The 17,238-nt window shown below is 41.2% G+C and overlaps 1 protein-coding gene across 2 annotated transcripts; it reads left to right on the top strand.

The window, feature by feature from the left end:
- mindy4 (MINDY lysine 48 deubiquitinase 4) lies at nucleotides 1–9,023 on the top strand. Of its 2 annotated transcripts, XM_013268229.3 has the most exons (18): nucleotides 1–362; nucleotides 652–771; nucleotides 849–1,042; nucleotides 1,144–1,402; nucleotides 1,480–1,727; nucleotides 1,843–1,895; nucleotides 2,704–2,816; nucleotides 2,912–3,028; nucleotides 3,109–3,200; nucleotides 3,379–3,480; nucleotides 4,879–4,942; nucleotides 5,119–5,184; nucleotides 5,279–5,346; nucleotides 5,441–5,504; nucleotides 6,050–6,211; nucleotides 7,083–7,257; nucleotides 7,449–7,527; nucleotides 7,647–9,023. In XM_013268229.3, the coding sequence occupies exons 1-18, from the start codon at nucleotides 303–305 to the stop codon at nucleotides 7,693–7,695; spliced, it is 2,085 nt and encodes a 694-aa protein (XP_013123683.1). In that variant the 5' UTR covers nucleotides 1–302; the 3' UTR covers nucleotides 7,696–9,023. The 2 variants fall into 2 exon arrangements, with proteins under 2 accessions (XP_013123683.1, XP_013123686.1); XM_013268232.3 differs by lacking the exons at nucleotides 7,449–7,527; nucleotides 7,647–9,023 and having other exon boundaries at nucleotides 7,087–7,230.
- The last annotated feature ends 8,215 nt before the right edge of the window (nucleotides 9,024–17,238 follow it).

Genomic DNA, 17,238 nt, shown 5'->3' with positions numbered 1-17,238 from the left:
CTAGAAGCGTCCGTGAACGAGTAGCTTTGCCATGGTAACGCAGCCAGCAGCCGTACAGGGTCTGAAAGGGCCGCAGTTTCACGGAGCTGTAGCCCCCGCGAGGACATCCCACGACGCCGGGTGGAGATGACATATTTTTCACCCTGTTTGAACCTAAACTGTACCCAGCCATAATTTATTAAGACCTTAACAATAAGCAGCTGACTCAGCTCTTCAGTGCAGCGCAGCATCCCGCTGTTTGCTAACACCATGGCCGCTTCTCGTTGATCATTTACGCTAACACGGACAGACTCGTCCTCGTCATGGTCCCTTCAGTCGAAGAGGTATCTTCGTCCCTTGTACGGGAGTATTTGAGTCGTAAGGTAAGTCAGCTAACGTGGTAATTCAGACTGATAGCCCATCACAGCGTTTCTGTGCAAACTGCTAACACTACTAGCTAGCTAGCCAGCTGTGCCAAAGAGTTTGTATCGGTGTGATTCTGGTCCAGCAGATTTAAACCAGTCCAGCGAGCGTATCTGTAAGCATGTAGTCGTAGCAGCAGTGCATGAGGGAGAGTATGCAAACAAGATGCAAGCTTTCGCAATATGAGTAAAATATAAATGCACTAATTCCCAGTTTGTTTGTTTGTTCTTTGTTGGAAATGTTGTTCAGGGGCTCAAGAGGACTATTGCCTGCATGGATGAGGAGCATCCACGCACAGAGGCCAGTATCAACAACAGGTCGGAGCTGAGGCAGATTCTCAGCATTGAGGATCTCTACAGGAAGAACAAGGTAAGTGTTAAAGCTGGAAGGTGACTGCTGTGGTGCATAACAGGTAACGTGTGTAGCTGATCTCTCTGTCACTGCAGCTTCAAAATTCCCCTCTGAAAACATTACTGGAGGTTATTGTAAAGCATCTCATTGAACAAGTAAAGAATGAGAAAATAGTGAGCAGTGAAGGCGTTTCCCTACGGAGAGCCCAAACTAGTCCAATGGATAATGCTCCTGCAGGAGAGGAGGACGGCGCCCCAGCTTCTTTTCCAAGCAAACAGACCAGATCGAGGTATTTTACAGGCAGCGTTTATGATGCATTATTTTCTACTGATTTTACTTTTTTTTCTAAATAATAATTTGCTTAAATGAATATGCTGTTCTCTTTCACAGGCTTGATATAACAGCAACATTCCCTTCTCAAGCTACAAATGCTTCACTGATGCCAGCAAACGATAGAAAGTCCAGTAATGATCAAACAGGTTTCCGGGGTCCTGACTTAGGAGTTCAAAAAGACCATCTAGTGATGGATTCCCCCCAAGACAATAAGAGCTTAATCCAAAAAGAACCAGAAAAAAACACCTCTGAGACCACCCAAAGGAGCAGAACTAATCGCATTAGGAGAGGCATATTGGCTGGACCGGTACCCCAGGTACTAAAGCTTTTATGCCTAAAAACATACGTGATTGCGTGCTCATCTGATTTTAATCCTTCACTTTTTCCTTTCAGGAATCAAACAGAAAACGGAACAGTCGAAAGGTGTCCCAGCCACTACTCAGAAGAGAAGAGGGAAACAGGCCCTCTCAGGATGGACGTTTAGTGACTGGCTCACACCCGGGAAGTTTACAAAGCAGCAGGAGTGAAATCAGCTCAGCTGACTGTGTACGAGAGGGCCGCGAGGCGCTGAGTGTTTCACAGAGAACACCGAGTGAAAACAGCTTTGAACGAGTGGGACTGAACATGGTGACGACAACAAAGTAAAATAGCTTTAAGTTGTTTGACTCCACATAATAAGTAATGGCTTCATGCTCACTGCTCAAAGTGTTTTCCCAGGCTTTGTTCTCAATATTTACACGTTGTTTTCTTTTTTAGAGCAAAGACCAGGCCAAGTGTGGCTGATCTGGATGCGTCTGCGATGGTCTTGGGTAAGTGCTGTGCAGTACAGGGCTGTTAAAAAGTGTTTGTCCCTTCCTGATTATTGATTTATTGATTTCTTTTGCATATTTGTCACACCTAAGCATTCAGATAACCAAACACATTTTAACCCTAGAGCGTGATAACCCGAGTAAATACAAAGCGCAGATTTTAAAAGTTATCCAAACCTTCTTAAATCATAAATTACCCGTGGTTAATTAATTTTTGGGAAAGCTGAGGTGGATGTCAGCGGCCACACCCTGACTCGGCCTGATTAGTTAGTAGTATTAGTTAGATGGCTGCCTCGCTGCTTTCAGACCTGAATGACTTCCTGTAATTGATGGAACCTCAAATTCTGCTCTCTGCTATAAAATCCAGAAGGAGAATGTTTCATCATACGTTTGTTTGTGAAGCTCAAGTGCACAAAGCCCTGAAGCACACCGGCAACAAAACAAATAATCATACTTTTGGAATGACCTTAAACAAAAAAGGGCATGCCAAAAAAAAAAGCCCCCATTGTGACTGGATTAAAACAATTCTGCCAAAAAACGAGTCCAAAATTCCTCTTTGTGGCACAAGCAGCTATTAGTTTAAGGTTTGGATAAGCTTTTCCCATTAAAAGTGAACTCATCATTTAAAAACAGCATTCTGTAATCACTTGGGTTGTCTTCATCTAATATTAAAGTTTATTTTAGGGCAAATACTTTTTCAGATTTCTGTATGTACGGTCCTGGGCTTCGCTGGTTGTTTCTCGCCCTTTGAAAACAAATCAGTGCCTAACTTTTGATTTTCAAAGATTTATTTGTGTTAATTTTTTAGATGACATCGAGGATTATGATGACGATCTGCGAGAACTCTGCGACGCCCCTCTACGGAGAACCTTACCGGAACACAGCCTCGCCGGTCGCCCGATGGACCAGCGCACTGCCACGGTGGGTGATTTACACCAGGGTTTCTTTCAAACTGCTGTGCAGACTTTCTGCAGTTGCCTTTGATTATGTCTTTGTTTTCCGTTTATTCCCTCTAGGAATTAAAAACACTTCTTCTTGGTTCCAGCCTAAATTGTTTCAATATTGAGTGGAGGAATCAGGGTTTCACATTCTTAGACACGCATGACCTCCGATATGGAATTGTGCAGAGAAAGGTGATTTTAATCAAGCCGGTGTGCTTAAATTGTTTTTATTTTCACATGCTTTATTTAATTGTGGCTTTGAATTTTTTAAGGGAGGTCCTTGTGGAGTTCTGGCGTCTGTTCAAGCCTTTGTTCTTAAGAAGCTGCTCTTTGAGAGCACTGAGAGCTGTAACGTGGGCCTGCAGTAAGTCACCTTTAGTTCATGACATGAACCTCTGAGCACTTTATTCCAATCACTTTTTAAAGCTGTTACTTCACACCAGGGAATGATATTCAGCAAGTGACTTCTGTATTTCAGTTTGAACCGTATTATTACCAGAGATGACCGCTTCTCACTCAGATAAGATTTTTTCCCCCTTTAGGAGATTAAGACCGTCCAACAGCATCAGGAGAAAGTGTCTCGTCTTAGCTCTGGCTGAGATCTTGTGGAGGGCTGGCGAGGAAACACAAGCCACAGTTGCAATGTGAGATCACCAGGTTTACCGATGCACTAGAGCTGGGCGATATAAGATTTTTTCATATCACGATATGTTTTTTTTTCATTTCAGGCGATAACGATATATATCACGATATAAGCCAAATAACTATATTTGTAAGATTTAAATGTGCCGTTGCTCACAAGTAAAATGTGAAATAATCAGCAGCTTGTCTTGATTTTAATATTTATTTCCCATAATAAGTTCAACAGGGCAGATGTACTTAAGGAACATGAGACTTTTTCAGATAAATGAAGGCAAATATTGCAAACTACACAAAAGGCAGCTGCTAAAGCGTTTAAGTTTCAAAATAGAACAAACAAACAGACTAAATTGTCAATTCCACTTAGAAACAAAATATTAATTCTAAAAATAAATCTTAGTTTGTTTTACAGAAGAACAGACAAAATTAAACTTTTGTCAATATCAAATAAACTGAGAACTAAAAGGACATTTTCAATCTCTCCTTGTTGTATAGCTTTCTGAACTTTCTGAATCCTTTATCATCCGCAACTGAAAATAGTTGTGGATGATTACTATACCTTTCTAATGTCACGTTGTTGTCCCTGGCTCTCTTTCTCTGTCTCTCCCTCCCGCTCTGTTCCTGTGCTACTGCGAGTGTAACTACCGCCCCTCTTCCCAGCGCAAAGCACAAGGCTCGCGTGCTGAGTGAAGCGGAAAAAAGTGCGAGAGAGAGGGTGAGAGAAAGAAGGAAAAAAAAAAACAAACCCACAGCTCGCGATAAGGAGCCGGCTCGCGTCGCTCACGTCAAAAATCCGGTTCGCGACAGACACATCACTACGAAATACCTCCACACTACGGAACTTCTGTGGCCCTTCCGTTCGACAATCTCTCCGGCATTGGAACCATCATTTGTTTTCTCTTCGGTAACCTGGTCACCCACGCTCTCGGTTGATTTTTCTCTAGTCGGCACACTCATTTCCTCCATTACCGGGGCGGCACGGCGGCTGGCTGCTTCCTAAACAACTACACATGTGCGGCTTGGCACTTCTGCTGTACGTAACGAGTCACGTGACGTGACGCTGCGGCTGTGATTGGTTCGGCTCTGAGCTACTTAATTTGGATTGGCTGTTCTTTTTTTCTTTTCTTTTTCTAAGAGAGCAAGAGAGAGATGAGGCCTATCGCAATAGTTTAATTTTTCTATCGAGAAAAATTTATTTCGCAATACATAAAGTTATCGTTCTATCGCCCAGCTCTACGATGCACACAACCATTTTATTGGCATTATATCTGCACATATTGTATAGAAGTTAAGAACTGTGACTCTGCTCTCACGTCGCTGCCATCATTATCTTTACCTGCAGCACAAAACAGCCCTGCTACGTTTACTGAAGGTGTTGCTGTGATTTTGTTGTTTCGAAACAGAAATTCAGGGAGAAATCAGTTCATCCCAGCTCGACCCTACAGATCTGAGGGAGTGCTTGAAAAGGTACAAATGTGCCTTTTTTATATTTGCACTGAAGCTAATCAGAATGAATGTAAGATAACTGGTTAGGTTCATAAAATGATATTTGTCAAACTTATGTAAGATTCAGAGCCATAACCAGGGAACTTTGTGCTTTTTCCTTGTTCTGTTGAAGGTTTTACGACTTGTCTTTGTTCTAGATCACCTGTTTGACTGTGGAGAACCTCAAAGATCTGGAGTTGATCCTTGAGCAGCATGTTGACCAAGTGAGAGAAGGACATTTCTTCTCCTTTTCCCTCTCGAGTGCACAAAAGTTTATCATCCACTTTCCTTTTTATCTCTGTTTTTTTCCCCCCACAGTTTGAAACTGGGATGCTGGGCTGCATGCTGCTGACTGTGTCTGCTGTTCTCTCGCGATCCATTCAAAAGTACTTTTTTTTAAAAAACAAACATTTTTTATGCAGAATAAAGTAGCTGGAACCAGATTGTGAAACAACTATGATGCGGTTCTTCCTTCTTTAGAGTACAGGAAGATATGGATGTGCCCACCACCACGCTGATTGGAGCCCATGGGTACTGCACACAGGTATTGTGCTAGTTGGATATAAAAAGATTCAGATACAGTAGCTTCAGCTTCTGAGCTGCTTTTAAAGCTGAGTCACAGTGTTGTTGTGTTTCTGGGCTGTAAATCTACTGCTGTTTGCAGTATGTTGATGCTGCGACATCAGGTGTCTTTAAAGTTTAGTTTGGAAGATTCACCTGTAGGTGTCACTAAATCCTAAACAATACTCTTTAACTAAACAGTGAAAAAACAATAAAACCCTCCGCAGAGGCAGCTCGCTCTCTGCGCGCTGTTTACTGTTACGGGAAAATTTCTTCATTTTCTTGTCTTTGTTGTTTTTAAATGTACTTGTTGACAGAACGCGCCACGCTTAGAAGAATCATACTTTCAAAGTCATAAGGGTTTCTTTTTTCTTTTTGACCAGTAGATCATTAAGTTGATTTTGTAGAGACCTTGGTGGATGTACCCAACCTCCAAAGCTTTTATCAGAGTTCTGTCTAAGCTTTACAGGAGGTAACACACAAAAATACGACATATTCCAGTAATAACTGTGTGTGATTTCTCACTAGGAGCTGGTCAACCTGTTGCTGTGTGGCAGAGCAGTTTCCAATGTGTTTGATAACGACATGGAGCTGGACTCGGGCAACGGCAACATGACTCTGCTCAAAGGAATCAAAGGTCACTGTGACGTTGGCCTGCTGTCCTTGTTTGAACATTATAACATCTGTAAGGTGAGAAACACTGCTGGCTGAGCCTCTAACAGACCACATACCAGTTTGATTCATGCTTAAACCAACAAACCCTGACTTCAGGTCCATTGTTCACTCTGGTAATGGGAGCATCGTCACAAGTATATTCTTAAACTATTATAGAATTTATATGATATTCAAGTAAACAGATGTGATGCAGCATTTGGAAACCGGTACTCAAAAATCTTCATTTTTATCTAGATTTGTCCTAAAAACTTGTAGCGTGTTTGTAAATGAGTAAACTCCTGATTAGAAACCGTCAGTCGATCCCAGTCCACGCAGATGTTGTAGTTGAGAAGTTTGAATAAGGAGGATTTGGGCTGAATAAACTGTTTGTCGGGTGTAGTTTGGGAGATATTTGCAGACAGTGAAGTTGAGGTAACGTAACAAACACTGGAATGATTGGAAAGTCCGGTTGTTTTGGATTGCGTCACGGCTTAGCTGTTTTTGTGCACACCTGGGACACCAAAAGCTCCAAAAACACCCAAATCCTTTAAAGCTGTTGCATTTTTTTCTTTGGCCAGTGCACAGCTTCCAAACTCAGTTTGTTTTGCACATCATGAAATCTTGGAGCACTATCTATGTCTGACTTCACTCCTCTACTGCTCTGCTCGCCGACCTTCTGTTACAGCGACTCTGTCGTAGTACGCTTCGTTGATGTCTTAAACGCGAGACATGTCTTTACATCAGGTCGTCGGGAATAAATGGTTAAGTTAGGCTTGGCTGACGTGCAGAGCAGTAATGCCTGCGCTGCTTTCAGTACACATATTGCAACACTCAGTGATTCTGTATGGCTGATGTGATCAAAAACAGGTGAATCACCTGAAAAAACAATTGGCCTTCTTCTTCTAAGGTAGGAGCTTACCTGAAGACTCCCCGCTACCCCATCTGGGTGGTGTGCAGTGAAAGCCACTTCAGCGTGCTGTTTGGCCTGCAGAGGGAGCTGTTGACCAATGAGGGCACTGAGTTCGACCTCTACTATTTCGATGGACTGGCCAACCAGCAGGAGGAGATCCGCCTCACTGTTTGTATGTAGCATCGTTTAATCTGATTGTCTTTGTCTTGGTCTGCAGCCCCGTGTTTCCAGTCTGTTTATAACTCTCTTACATGACCTCTAAAATGTGTTGGGTTAATCGTGACCTGTTTTCAGTCTGATTTTTCCAAGTCGATGCTACTGAGTGCTCCTAAAGCTGCGAAATAAAAATGTTTTTATTTTTAGCTGTTGGCAGATTGACCCAGAGCAGTCAGGATGTGGATACCGACCTCATTCCTCCCATGGAGCTCTGTATCCGAACAAGGTGACAGATCCCTGAAACAACCATAAAATGTTTTGACATGTTTTGCTTTATTCAAATTTCTTTTAATCCCGTAACGAGTTTTGAAGCTATAATAGATGAGTCTTTTCTTCTTTTTGCAGGTGGAAGGATGCATTTGTCAGCTGGAATGACACGGAGCCTATTCTCTGAGTGATCATCTGTTTTCAGTTTGTTTTTGTTGTTCTGCTGGTTTATTTCATGTCCATTTTATTAAGTATGAACTTGACATTGGATACTAAATTCTCACAAACAAAGTGCGATCGAAAGGTTCAGAGCCTGAGCCCGTAAGAAAGTGAAAACTGACCCGTTTAAATTTGGCTGCCATCCTTTTCAAAGTAGTTACTTTGTTCCTGTTCTCCTGCCATGCCTGACACATTCCCTGGAAGTCAGCTTTTTAATGGATATATATTTATTTATTTTAAATGCCCAAAGTGCTGTTTCTGAGGTCCGCAGTTAAACTTTTAGAAGTGCATCTGCTGCTGGTCACAAAAATGCGTGCACTCCTGATGTTGGTTGTGCAACATCTCTCTGAGTAATGACTCAGCGCAGTTACTGTTTGTGTGTTTTTATTTATTTACTTTTTCATTTGTTTTCATTCAACAGGGATGATTTACAGACTACTGACACATTTTAGTAAAATGAAGCCGGGACGGTCCACGAAGAGCCGCAGAGCTCGCCATAATTTGCAGGTTTTGTCCTCAGTTGACTTTAAAGGTAACAATGTAACAGAAACATAAAAACAGAGTCTTGACTTAAACGCATCCGAGAACAGGGGAAAGAAAACACTTTAATGTTCAGGCCAAAACTTCCTAATAATAAAGACGTTCTTAAAATGACGTTTTTATTTCTGATGGCAGCGTGTCAGCTGATGCACACGACCACGATGTGCTCCATTCATGCGTAACGGGAACACTCCCAGAACCTTTTGATTGCACTTCTTGCGTTACTGTTTTGTTTTGTCCGTCTGAGACGAAGCGTTGATGGAAAGCTGTTGGCTGCCATCATGTCGTCTGTTACAGCCTGATTCTGCTGCCAGGACATTTACGATATTTTGGAGAAAGCAGCTAGTTGGTCTTTTGAAAGGTTCAGCAATAAGAATATGTGCATGTGAACATTTTAGATGTGTTGCTGCAAAACAGTGTTCACCAGAGTGGCCTTCTGCTGTCAGCTTGTCCTTTAACATAAAAGCATCGTATCCACATTTTACACTAAATTGATTTGATTTCTCTGCTTATAAATATTTGGTAAATGGACTGATTCTTATACAGTCCTTCTCTACTCTCCCAGAGTACCTAAAGCGCTCTATACAAAGTATATGTAACATATTATTATTTTAAGGACTTGTGACATGCGAAATCGAGACCTCACATATAAACTAGATTAACTTTTAGTGAGTGCGACATTCCTCATAATTGCCTTGATGCTTGTTCACGTTGGACAAACCACCTGTGTGGACAATAAAATAATTTAATACCTCAGCCGTCTCCATTCTTGATGTTTTCTGTTGTTTTCTACATGTTTATTCTGTAACTAAGCACTGTACCCTCCTGCCGCCTGCCATCCTAATGGAAGCTACAGAACACCGAGTAGTATGTACTGAATACTGCAGTGCATAAACTTTGTTATGTAAGCTGCTCATTGTTGTCTGTATATTGGTAATCAGAAAAGGCCATGAACATAGCCTTAAGGGTCAGACTGGGGCAGGAAAATCCACGGATACTTCACCACCCCCGCCCAGTTGACACACATACAAAGACAACAGCTTTAATATAACTACTTATTGTGGATTGATGCTCTATTTTAAGAGCAAGTCTGTAATAGCAGGTCACCGCTGTGAGAGCATGGCGAGCATGTTTGTACTTATATTTTTGTTAAAGAGAGAAAATGGGAAATAAAGGAACAGTCCTGAACACAAAGCCACTTCAGTTAAAGGCCTGTTAGAAAAACCAACGATTGGTTATTACATTGTTAGCTGCTGACTGTACTTGACACAGTCGCTGCAATCTAAAAGACAGGCAGCCAAAACTAAAACCAAGCTTCATCTTTACATTTATCCATTAAATGTTTCCAGAAACGTTTTGGACCCAACTCATAGGAACGCTCTTCAGTATTTTAAGTCATCACCTCTTAGAAAAAATGATAAAAATTCAACTACTTTTAGGAATAAAGAGCTAAACTGTGTTTTTTACAAGCCTGTTTGACTTTTTGTTGTTTTGTTTTAGGTAATGATTAAATGTATTTTGGGTTTATTGTTGATTAAATAAATTGTATTTTTTTTTTTTTAATTTTATACCATTTTTACAGCATCTTCATTCAGACATACAACCCAGAGAGCTCACAGGACAATATTATAAAAGTATGATAATAATAATAATTAGAAAGGCATCAATTGGCAAAGGCTTCATGCCCCCCCATCAACCCCCAACCGAGCCTGGGTCTGCCGGAGATTTCTTTCTGTTAAAAGGGAGTTTTTTTGGGGGGGTTTTACATTAAAGCACCAAGAGGTGACTGTTGCTGATACATTTAAAAAAGAAATGAATTGTGCGATGTGTACAGAGCCTGTGAGCTGCTGAAAATAGAAACTTTAAACCTGCAAAAACTGCTGTGTGACAAAAGATTAGATTCATAAACTCTGGTAGGATTTGAGTATGAATAATATTTTTATTTTAAATATGAATACATTTATTTAGACATCCGTATCATTTTCATGGATAGTAGTAGCTATAAATGACTAGTGGGCAATAAATTAAAATAATCCAGTTCCATGAGGAAACTCTACGACTTGGAAGCCCATAAAGAAGCTCCTGCATTCCTGTCAATTGAGTTGCTCGTCATGAGGTCTCTTGCAGAGCTATGGGAACGGCCTGCAGGAATGAAAGTGGATTGACCAGCCACCTTTCTTTTCCATAATGGGGTGCTCAAAAATAAATAAAATATAAATGAAAAACAGGCTGCACAAGCAAACCTCAGAGGGACATGGCCGCAAGGATTTCTGCTAGTGCTCTGTTCATCGGGGGATATGGACATGTGCACCCACAGTTTATGGTTGTAAGGCATGGCGCTATGTTGTTTTCTGTTGTCTGAAATAACAGTCTTTGGATGAGAGGACAGAGCTGGAAAGCTGGATCCAATAGAGAAACCAGTGACAAAATGCATGCCCACAATTAATGCCAGACTGACCAGATCTGCCTCCTGGATACTCTTTGCAAAGTTGTTTCCAGCAAAGTTAGCGTCCATGGGCAGGTTACCAGACTAGCTTTCTGTTAGAAATCACTGAGCTCTCACATCCAGATGCAAAGTCTTTCAGACTCTAGGACAGTTCTCAAGTAGCCAGACCAATAAAACCGCTGAATAGTCTGTTAAAAACAAACATTTTTTCAGTATTTGAGTACATTTATAATTGAAATGTGTCTGTGTGTATGTGTGCAACAACTCATAACCATGTCCTGGCATGTCAGGTGCACCTCTAAGCTGCCCCGTGCAGTACTGGAAAGGTAACCACGGAGTCAGTATCGCTGATAGAGTCATGACTTATGAGATGAATCGTTATCAAGTCTGAGCACATTTTATTGACCATTAAATCAGTGTGATTTTCACTTTTCTCAATAATTAGTTAACACAACACAACTTCCAGCTTTTCGTGTTTTCAGCGAAGCTCTTTAAGATCGTACTTTTCTGTAGTTTGCGAGGCCGTGGGTCATGCGTTTCTCTCTAAAACTATGTTTGAAGCCCCGTCTCGGATGAAAATATCCACAACAGCGATCATGACTCGATTATTTCTAAATGACTTGCAACACAATGTTCCCTGGAAAAAAAATGATTCCCTCCCTTCTAAGATGTTCCCAAAGTCATCCAGCTGGCTGGACCGGACGGCTTTTAACTTCAGTCCCGTATGGAGCCGTTGTTGTTTTCAGACTGCACAGGTTGAGAAGTGTTTGTAATTATATGTCGAACTGAAGATCGAATAATTGCCAAATAAATGAAAGCATCTTGTGGAAAATGATGTGCTTATCGCCGGGTGTCTGTGGCTCTGGCGTGATTTCAAAACACAGTAAAATCCCCAGAAACATTACTTTAAATGATATTCCAAGTGTACAAATCACTTTCATTGAAATAGTTGATGTACTGTGATGTGAAGCATTTATTTTTAACGATCATGAAAAAGGAGGATTTATGTAATTTCTCCACATAATGGGAACAAACTGAGAGCTCACTGTAAATTAACTCTTAACTATATGTCATGTCTAGGTGAAAAAAAAGGATGCCTTGAAGTTAATCGGTGCCTTCAGTCCCAACCATGGCAGCACACTCAGTGTGGGGCATGCAGAGGGGGTGGCAGGAAGACAGCTCCAACACCTCCAGGACACGCGATCAAAGAGGCTGGCGCACAGACAGAGCTGCGGCGGCGCACTTCTCATCAAATCACACGGCACGGCACGGACCGGCCCAGGCTGCTCTCGGTTTCGCAGCGCAGGGGTCACAGAGTTCCCAAACAATCTTTTCATAAACACACAAAAGAACAACAGGTGTTTTCTTCAGATCACTCAAATCCACAATGGCTCTTTCAGCACGATGGAAAAAGCCACGAAGGAACTCGACTGTGATGATGATGAAGATGACAATGCAGTCATCTTTCAGCTGTCAGATTCCTAATGGAGGATGTATTATCTGAATTGACATTATTGGTGACTCATGTAGGATTTGTGCATTTCACAAAAGACATGAGAAGAGAGATGAATTAATCATGAGACATGAAGTGAATCAATGAACCCTCGACAACAATTTTACAGCCATCAAGACGACTGCGATCACTATAAATAAGGCGGTTTGATTGAATGAAGCCTTGGGGTCCAAGCAATTGGATTAAAGTGTTCTTCTGTGGATGGGGCAGGGGCTTTGATATATACGTCATAAGAGCCCATATTTAGGTTTTAGCATGAAATATGTTAGTAAGTGCCAAATGGCTAACAAAACTGCAGGAATCGGGGCATCGCATCCACTTGGTGAGCTGGTATCACATCTGAACAAGGCCCAAAGTTTACAGCAACGTCTCCTCCATCCTCCATCTAAAGATGGCTACATGAACACGTTTCTCCTCACTGATCTTGAGCTCTGATGGAGCCCGGTACCGTCTGACAGGAAGGAAATGGCATGGCTTTGGTCTCTATTTGCTATTTATTACAGCAGCATTTCTCAGAGGTACCAGAGGAAGGATTTGGTGCTTGTGTGTAATTGTATTAACGCCCTCCCACATACTGTCCCCTGTGCATCTTCTGTCTCCTCTCCTAATCTGTGCTGTTTGTCTCCAGATAAGTGATATCCTCCTCAGATTAGGATCCGGTGTCCCTGCTCTGCCTGCCCGAAGGGAAAGGGATCCCCAGTGCATCCCGTGGGGTGCGAGCAGTATTTTTAGCTTCCTAATCCTTTTATAGTTTGGGCTGAAAACATCACCCTTTTGCCTAATTGGTCCAGTTAATTACCGCACAGTACGCCACAGAGGAAGTGCTTCATCTGGATCCTTTTGGCTATTTGGTTTTGCAGGTTTTGCAATATGCGGGTTTTTGGTGGAGCATAAATTTCTGAGCCGGATTCGTCTGTTCCTAAGCAACTTTGATTTGTGGAAGGGAGGCTATCACCGATTTTATTGCCCTGCAGAGCAAGGACATCTCATATCATGCTGGAAACACTGCACTGATAGGATCTGTACATCATCAGCACTAAAAAACAACCCAACCCCCCCACGCACATATTTTCAACGCAGTTTAAGTTCACAACCCTTTGAACTGAAGTCCGCTGCAGATGATTTTTTAACGATCCCACAACAGGCCAAACTTTGTTGAATAATGCATGATCCAGTGTAAGAAAAACTTTCCTGCTAAGTCTGCAGAGACATACTGACGTGAGAACAGAGCTGTTGTAATCTTTGGCTTAGGGTATGTTTTCTTAGCTTATCAGCATCCCTACGTGTACGTGGATCATTTATTTCACTCCCCAAATAAAAACAGCAATCACTGTCACTGCTCTCAGAGCACAAATGTACGAGACGAGACGACATGAAAAAGAAAAATAGAAGATTTCTGACCTTTTTATTTTGTCAGGAGTTTAGAGCGCTCTGTACTGTACTGCGCTCCGTTACTGTAACCACAGCCAAGTTGACTCCCCCTCCCCGAAATTCACAGTGAATTCAATTAAAGCAGCTCGGACGCCTCCATCAGTCACTGAACAAGCTCCAGTTCTCATACAGTGTTTGCTACTTTAAAAGAAAACACGAGAGAACCTTTGGAAGGAAAAAACACACATTTTTTTCTTTTCTGGCAGGAAGTCAGACGAGTTGGAGACTACGCTCAGTTCAGCCTGTTAACTGATATAGCAGGTGGCCTGAGGCTCGAACACAAAGCACATTTCATTCAGTGAATTTTGATTATCGTGAACAAACTTTCTTCAAACTGTTTTCTTCCCCCTGCTTGATTGCACTTGTAAACTGCGAGAAACTCTCGCCAGAGCCAATTTGTCAAGTCTTCCGCATGGTACGCAGATGTTTTCAAAGCCCACCATCAGCCATCGTGTGGCTAATTTAGATTCTCCCTATCAACAGCTACAACTCTGAAAAATGCTTTTCACGTGTGACTACTTGAGGAGTTCACCAAACCTTTGCTGATCTTATCCAAAGCTGGTTCTTTGGAGCTCGAGTTGCTCAACATCCCGTTGAGTCCAAGATAGCTGACAGCTATGATTGAGTGTGTGATTGCCAGAGACAAGCAGAGGAATCTGCCAGAAATTTTGCAACAAGCTCCAGTTAGAGGAGAGAGTTTAGTAATGGTGGTCCCTGTTCAGAGACAGCGTCAGAAAGGTGCTGAAAACTGAGAGAAGAAGAAATACTCGGGCCAGAAGGAACATAAAGACGTATTCCCACAGCATAAAAACTGTAATGAAGCGCAGTCTTGTTCACGACACCGAACACTGGACGTGTTTCCTCTGCAAACTGGAGAGACTGGCTTAATCCCAAGCTCAGCTCATCACACTGCTCTCCACCAGTTTCCCCTCATCTTCAATGATGGCGACATGCTGTGCTTCAGTATTCTTTATTGTTCAGTACTGCAGTGCATTATCACCATTGTTCTTATTCCATATATTCTCATTGTCAGCCACCACTCAAGTGCCAAATAAAATGTAATGAAGACAATGACAGAGCGTAATATCAGTATGATAGTGGCAGTCATATATATGGATGAGAAAAGAAGCTTCTTCTTCATCCATAACTGTAATAACCAAAAAAGAATCAAATTTTGAATGACTGTGAAATTATTATATACATTCCTTCTCAATAAATAGGTGCATTTAATATTAAATTAATATTTCTTTACAAATACATGGTATATACAGGTACATCCATTCAGAAACGTCCATTGATGACAGCAAGAACAACAGAAAGAAACACTAGAAACACAACCACGTTCTTATGACTGCTGTGGGTTTGAAGGCACTTCCTTGGCAACACATTGATCCTTCTTCTGTTATTCTGGGACCTGAAATAAAAAGAAAATATAAAACCTTGATGAGGATGAACCGTCATCCTTTCACCCCTTTAAATAAAATAATACAACAGCTGTTTTAAGTGAACAGGTGATTTTGACGTGTCTTGAATGTCGGAGGAAGTCAGCGTTTGTCCTTAGTGGCGCCCATCGCAGCGTTCCTCTGTGTTACGTCTCAGCTTATCCACAGACAGGGGCGTGTCTATGGGTGGGCGGCGTGCCGATTATATAATAACGCACGTCCACCCAATACAACTAATTGTTATATAATAACAATAACAATAAAGCTATTTTCAGCCATTGATATGGTCAAGATATGGTCAGGCGATACGGTCTCTCAATCATCACACCACCACATAGAACGGACCCACACATATGGTTCTTACACACACACACTGGACAGTCTGGACTTTGTTTACACTTAATCACTTTAAGCATATTTGCACTGCACAAGACACCTACAATGTGGTTTGCACAACACTGGACATTATATTTCTCCATTTCCATTTAATACTTGTAAAATGCTGCTGTTATTGTATATATATTTATATTTCTTCATACATTCTTATATATTTCTATACTGTGCATTGTGTATTTTGCTGTACAGTTATTTTATTTTAAACTTTAATTCATATATATTTTATCTATTCCTTCCCAGCTAAATTTACCCTTCATTCTAATTTGTGTTGTACAGTTATTTTATTTTATTTTCAACAAATTCATATATATATTTTATTTTATTCCTTCCTAGTTAAATTTACCCTTTTTAATTTTCATATTTATTTCCTATCTTATTCATAGCCTTTTCTTTTTTCCTTAGGTCACGAGCAGTTGTGTAAGCATTTCACTGCATATCGTACTGTGTATGACTGTGTATGTGACAAATAAAAATTTGAATTTGAATTTGAATTTGATTTGAAATGAATGCAGTTTGAAAGGCTGAGTGTGTGTAACGGACTGGAACAACCTCTCTGCTCTCAGCACTGACTCATGTTCATTTGTTTCTCTCTAGTTCTCAGTCTGTGTTATATTAATAATCTTATAGTAAGGAGAGACCATATTTACCCATGTTTACTCTTCATGGGCTCTTAAAGACAGAGTTAAGTTTTGTCTCCTCACATATAAAGTTTTCGATAATCAGGCCCCGTCACGTCTTACGGTGCACAGTGCCATATTATCCCAACAGACACTTTGCTCTCAGACTGCATGTTTGCTTGTGGCTCCGCGAGTTTGTAGAATGGGAGGCAGAGCGTCTTCTGTGGAAGCAGCTCCCACTATGGATTCAGGAGGCAGTTTTCCTTACAGTTAGGATCAGGTGACCCTGAGGCATCCTTTAGTTCAGCTGGAACAGGCTCAGACTGTTTCTTTTTCACTCCCCACGTGTTTGTGTTCTTATGGAACAACCTTCCTGTGTCTATCCGGGCGTCTGACTCTCTGCCTCTGTTTAAATCACGGCTGAAGACTTATTTGTTTAATCTTGCCTTTCCACCTAGTTAACACTTGGTGTGCGTTGGTACATTTTTATCCGTTATGCTTGTGAACTACTTTTATATCTTATGATTGTCAAGGTTTTATAATTGATACGTGCCAGGTCCTTTCTCTTTTCCCTCCCATCTCCCTTTAACTATTTTATTTTTGTTAAGCACCTTGGTATACCCTTGGGTTTTTTAGTGTGCTTTATAAATAAAGCTTATTATATTATTATTATTGTGTACCACTGCTGCACGCCATTACACTGCTTCTTCTTCCTGTCTCCCACGCTCAATTTCTTTTCTATTTGCAAACGTGATGGTTTTCAGAAGCTCCTCTGCTAACAGTTAACGATTAGGCACCGCTAGGCTAGCTACAGTAGATTTGTTTCTTACTAAAATTTTGCAAATCAGATTTTCAGGCAAACAGAAGAAGGTTCTCCGCAGGCTAAGACGCCCCCGCAAACCAGGAACTGCTAAAACTAGAAAACTAATTATACTTCCATGTTCACCTCCAACACTTCCATGCAAATTTTTGTTGTTTTCCACTCAAAGACGTAATTCTACTAACATCTCTATTAAGAAATGACCAGAATGACAACATAACAAATCCTTTAATATTCCCTCTAATTGATACATTTGTCAGATTTCGTCAGCACGGCGCCGACAGGATCTTATTATCTGATTCACTT

This window comes from Oreochromis niloticus, linkage group LG23 (assembly GCF_001858045.2).
Source record: "Oreochromis niloticus isolate F11D_XX linkage group LG23, O_niloticus_UMD_NMBU, whole genome shotgun sequence".
Taxonomy (NCBI): domain Eukaryota; kingdom Metazoa; phylum Chordata; class Actinopteri; order Cichliformes; family Cichlidae; genus Oreochromis; species Oreochromis niloticus.
Note: the sequence above shows the minus strand (reverse complement) of the source record. Positions and strands in the feature narration are given on the sequence as shown.

Coding starts and splice junctions, on each gene's coding strand:
- mindy4 (XM_013268229.3), top strand. CDS start 303: ATGGTCCCTTCAGTCGAAGAGGTATCTTCGTCCCTTGTACGGGAGTAT. Junction 1,043..1,143: donor AGCAAACAGACCAGATCGAG/GTATTTTACAGG, acceptor TCTCTTTCACAG/GCTTGATATAACAGCAACAT. Junction 2,817..2,911: donor TGGACCAGCGCACTGCCACG/GTGGGTGATTTA, acceptor TATTCCCTCTAG/GAATTAAAAACACTTCTTCT.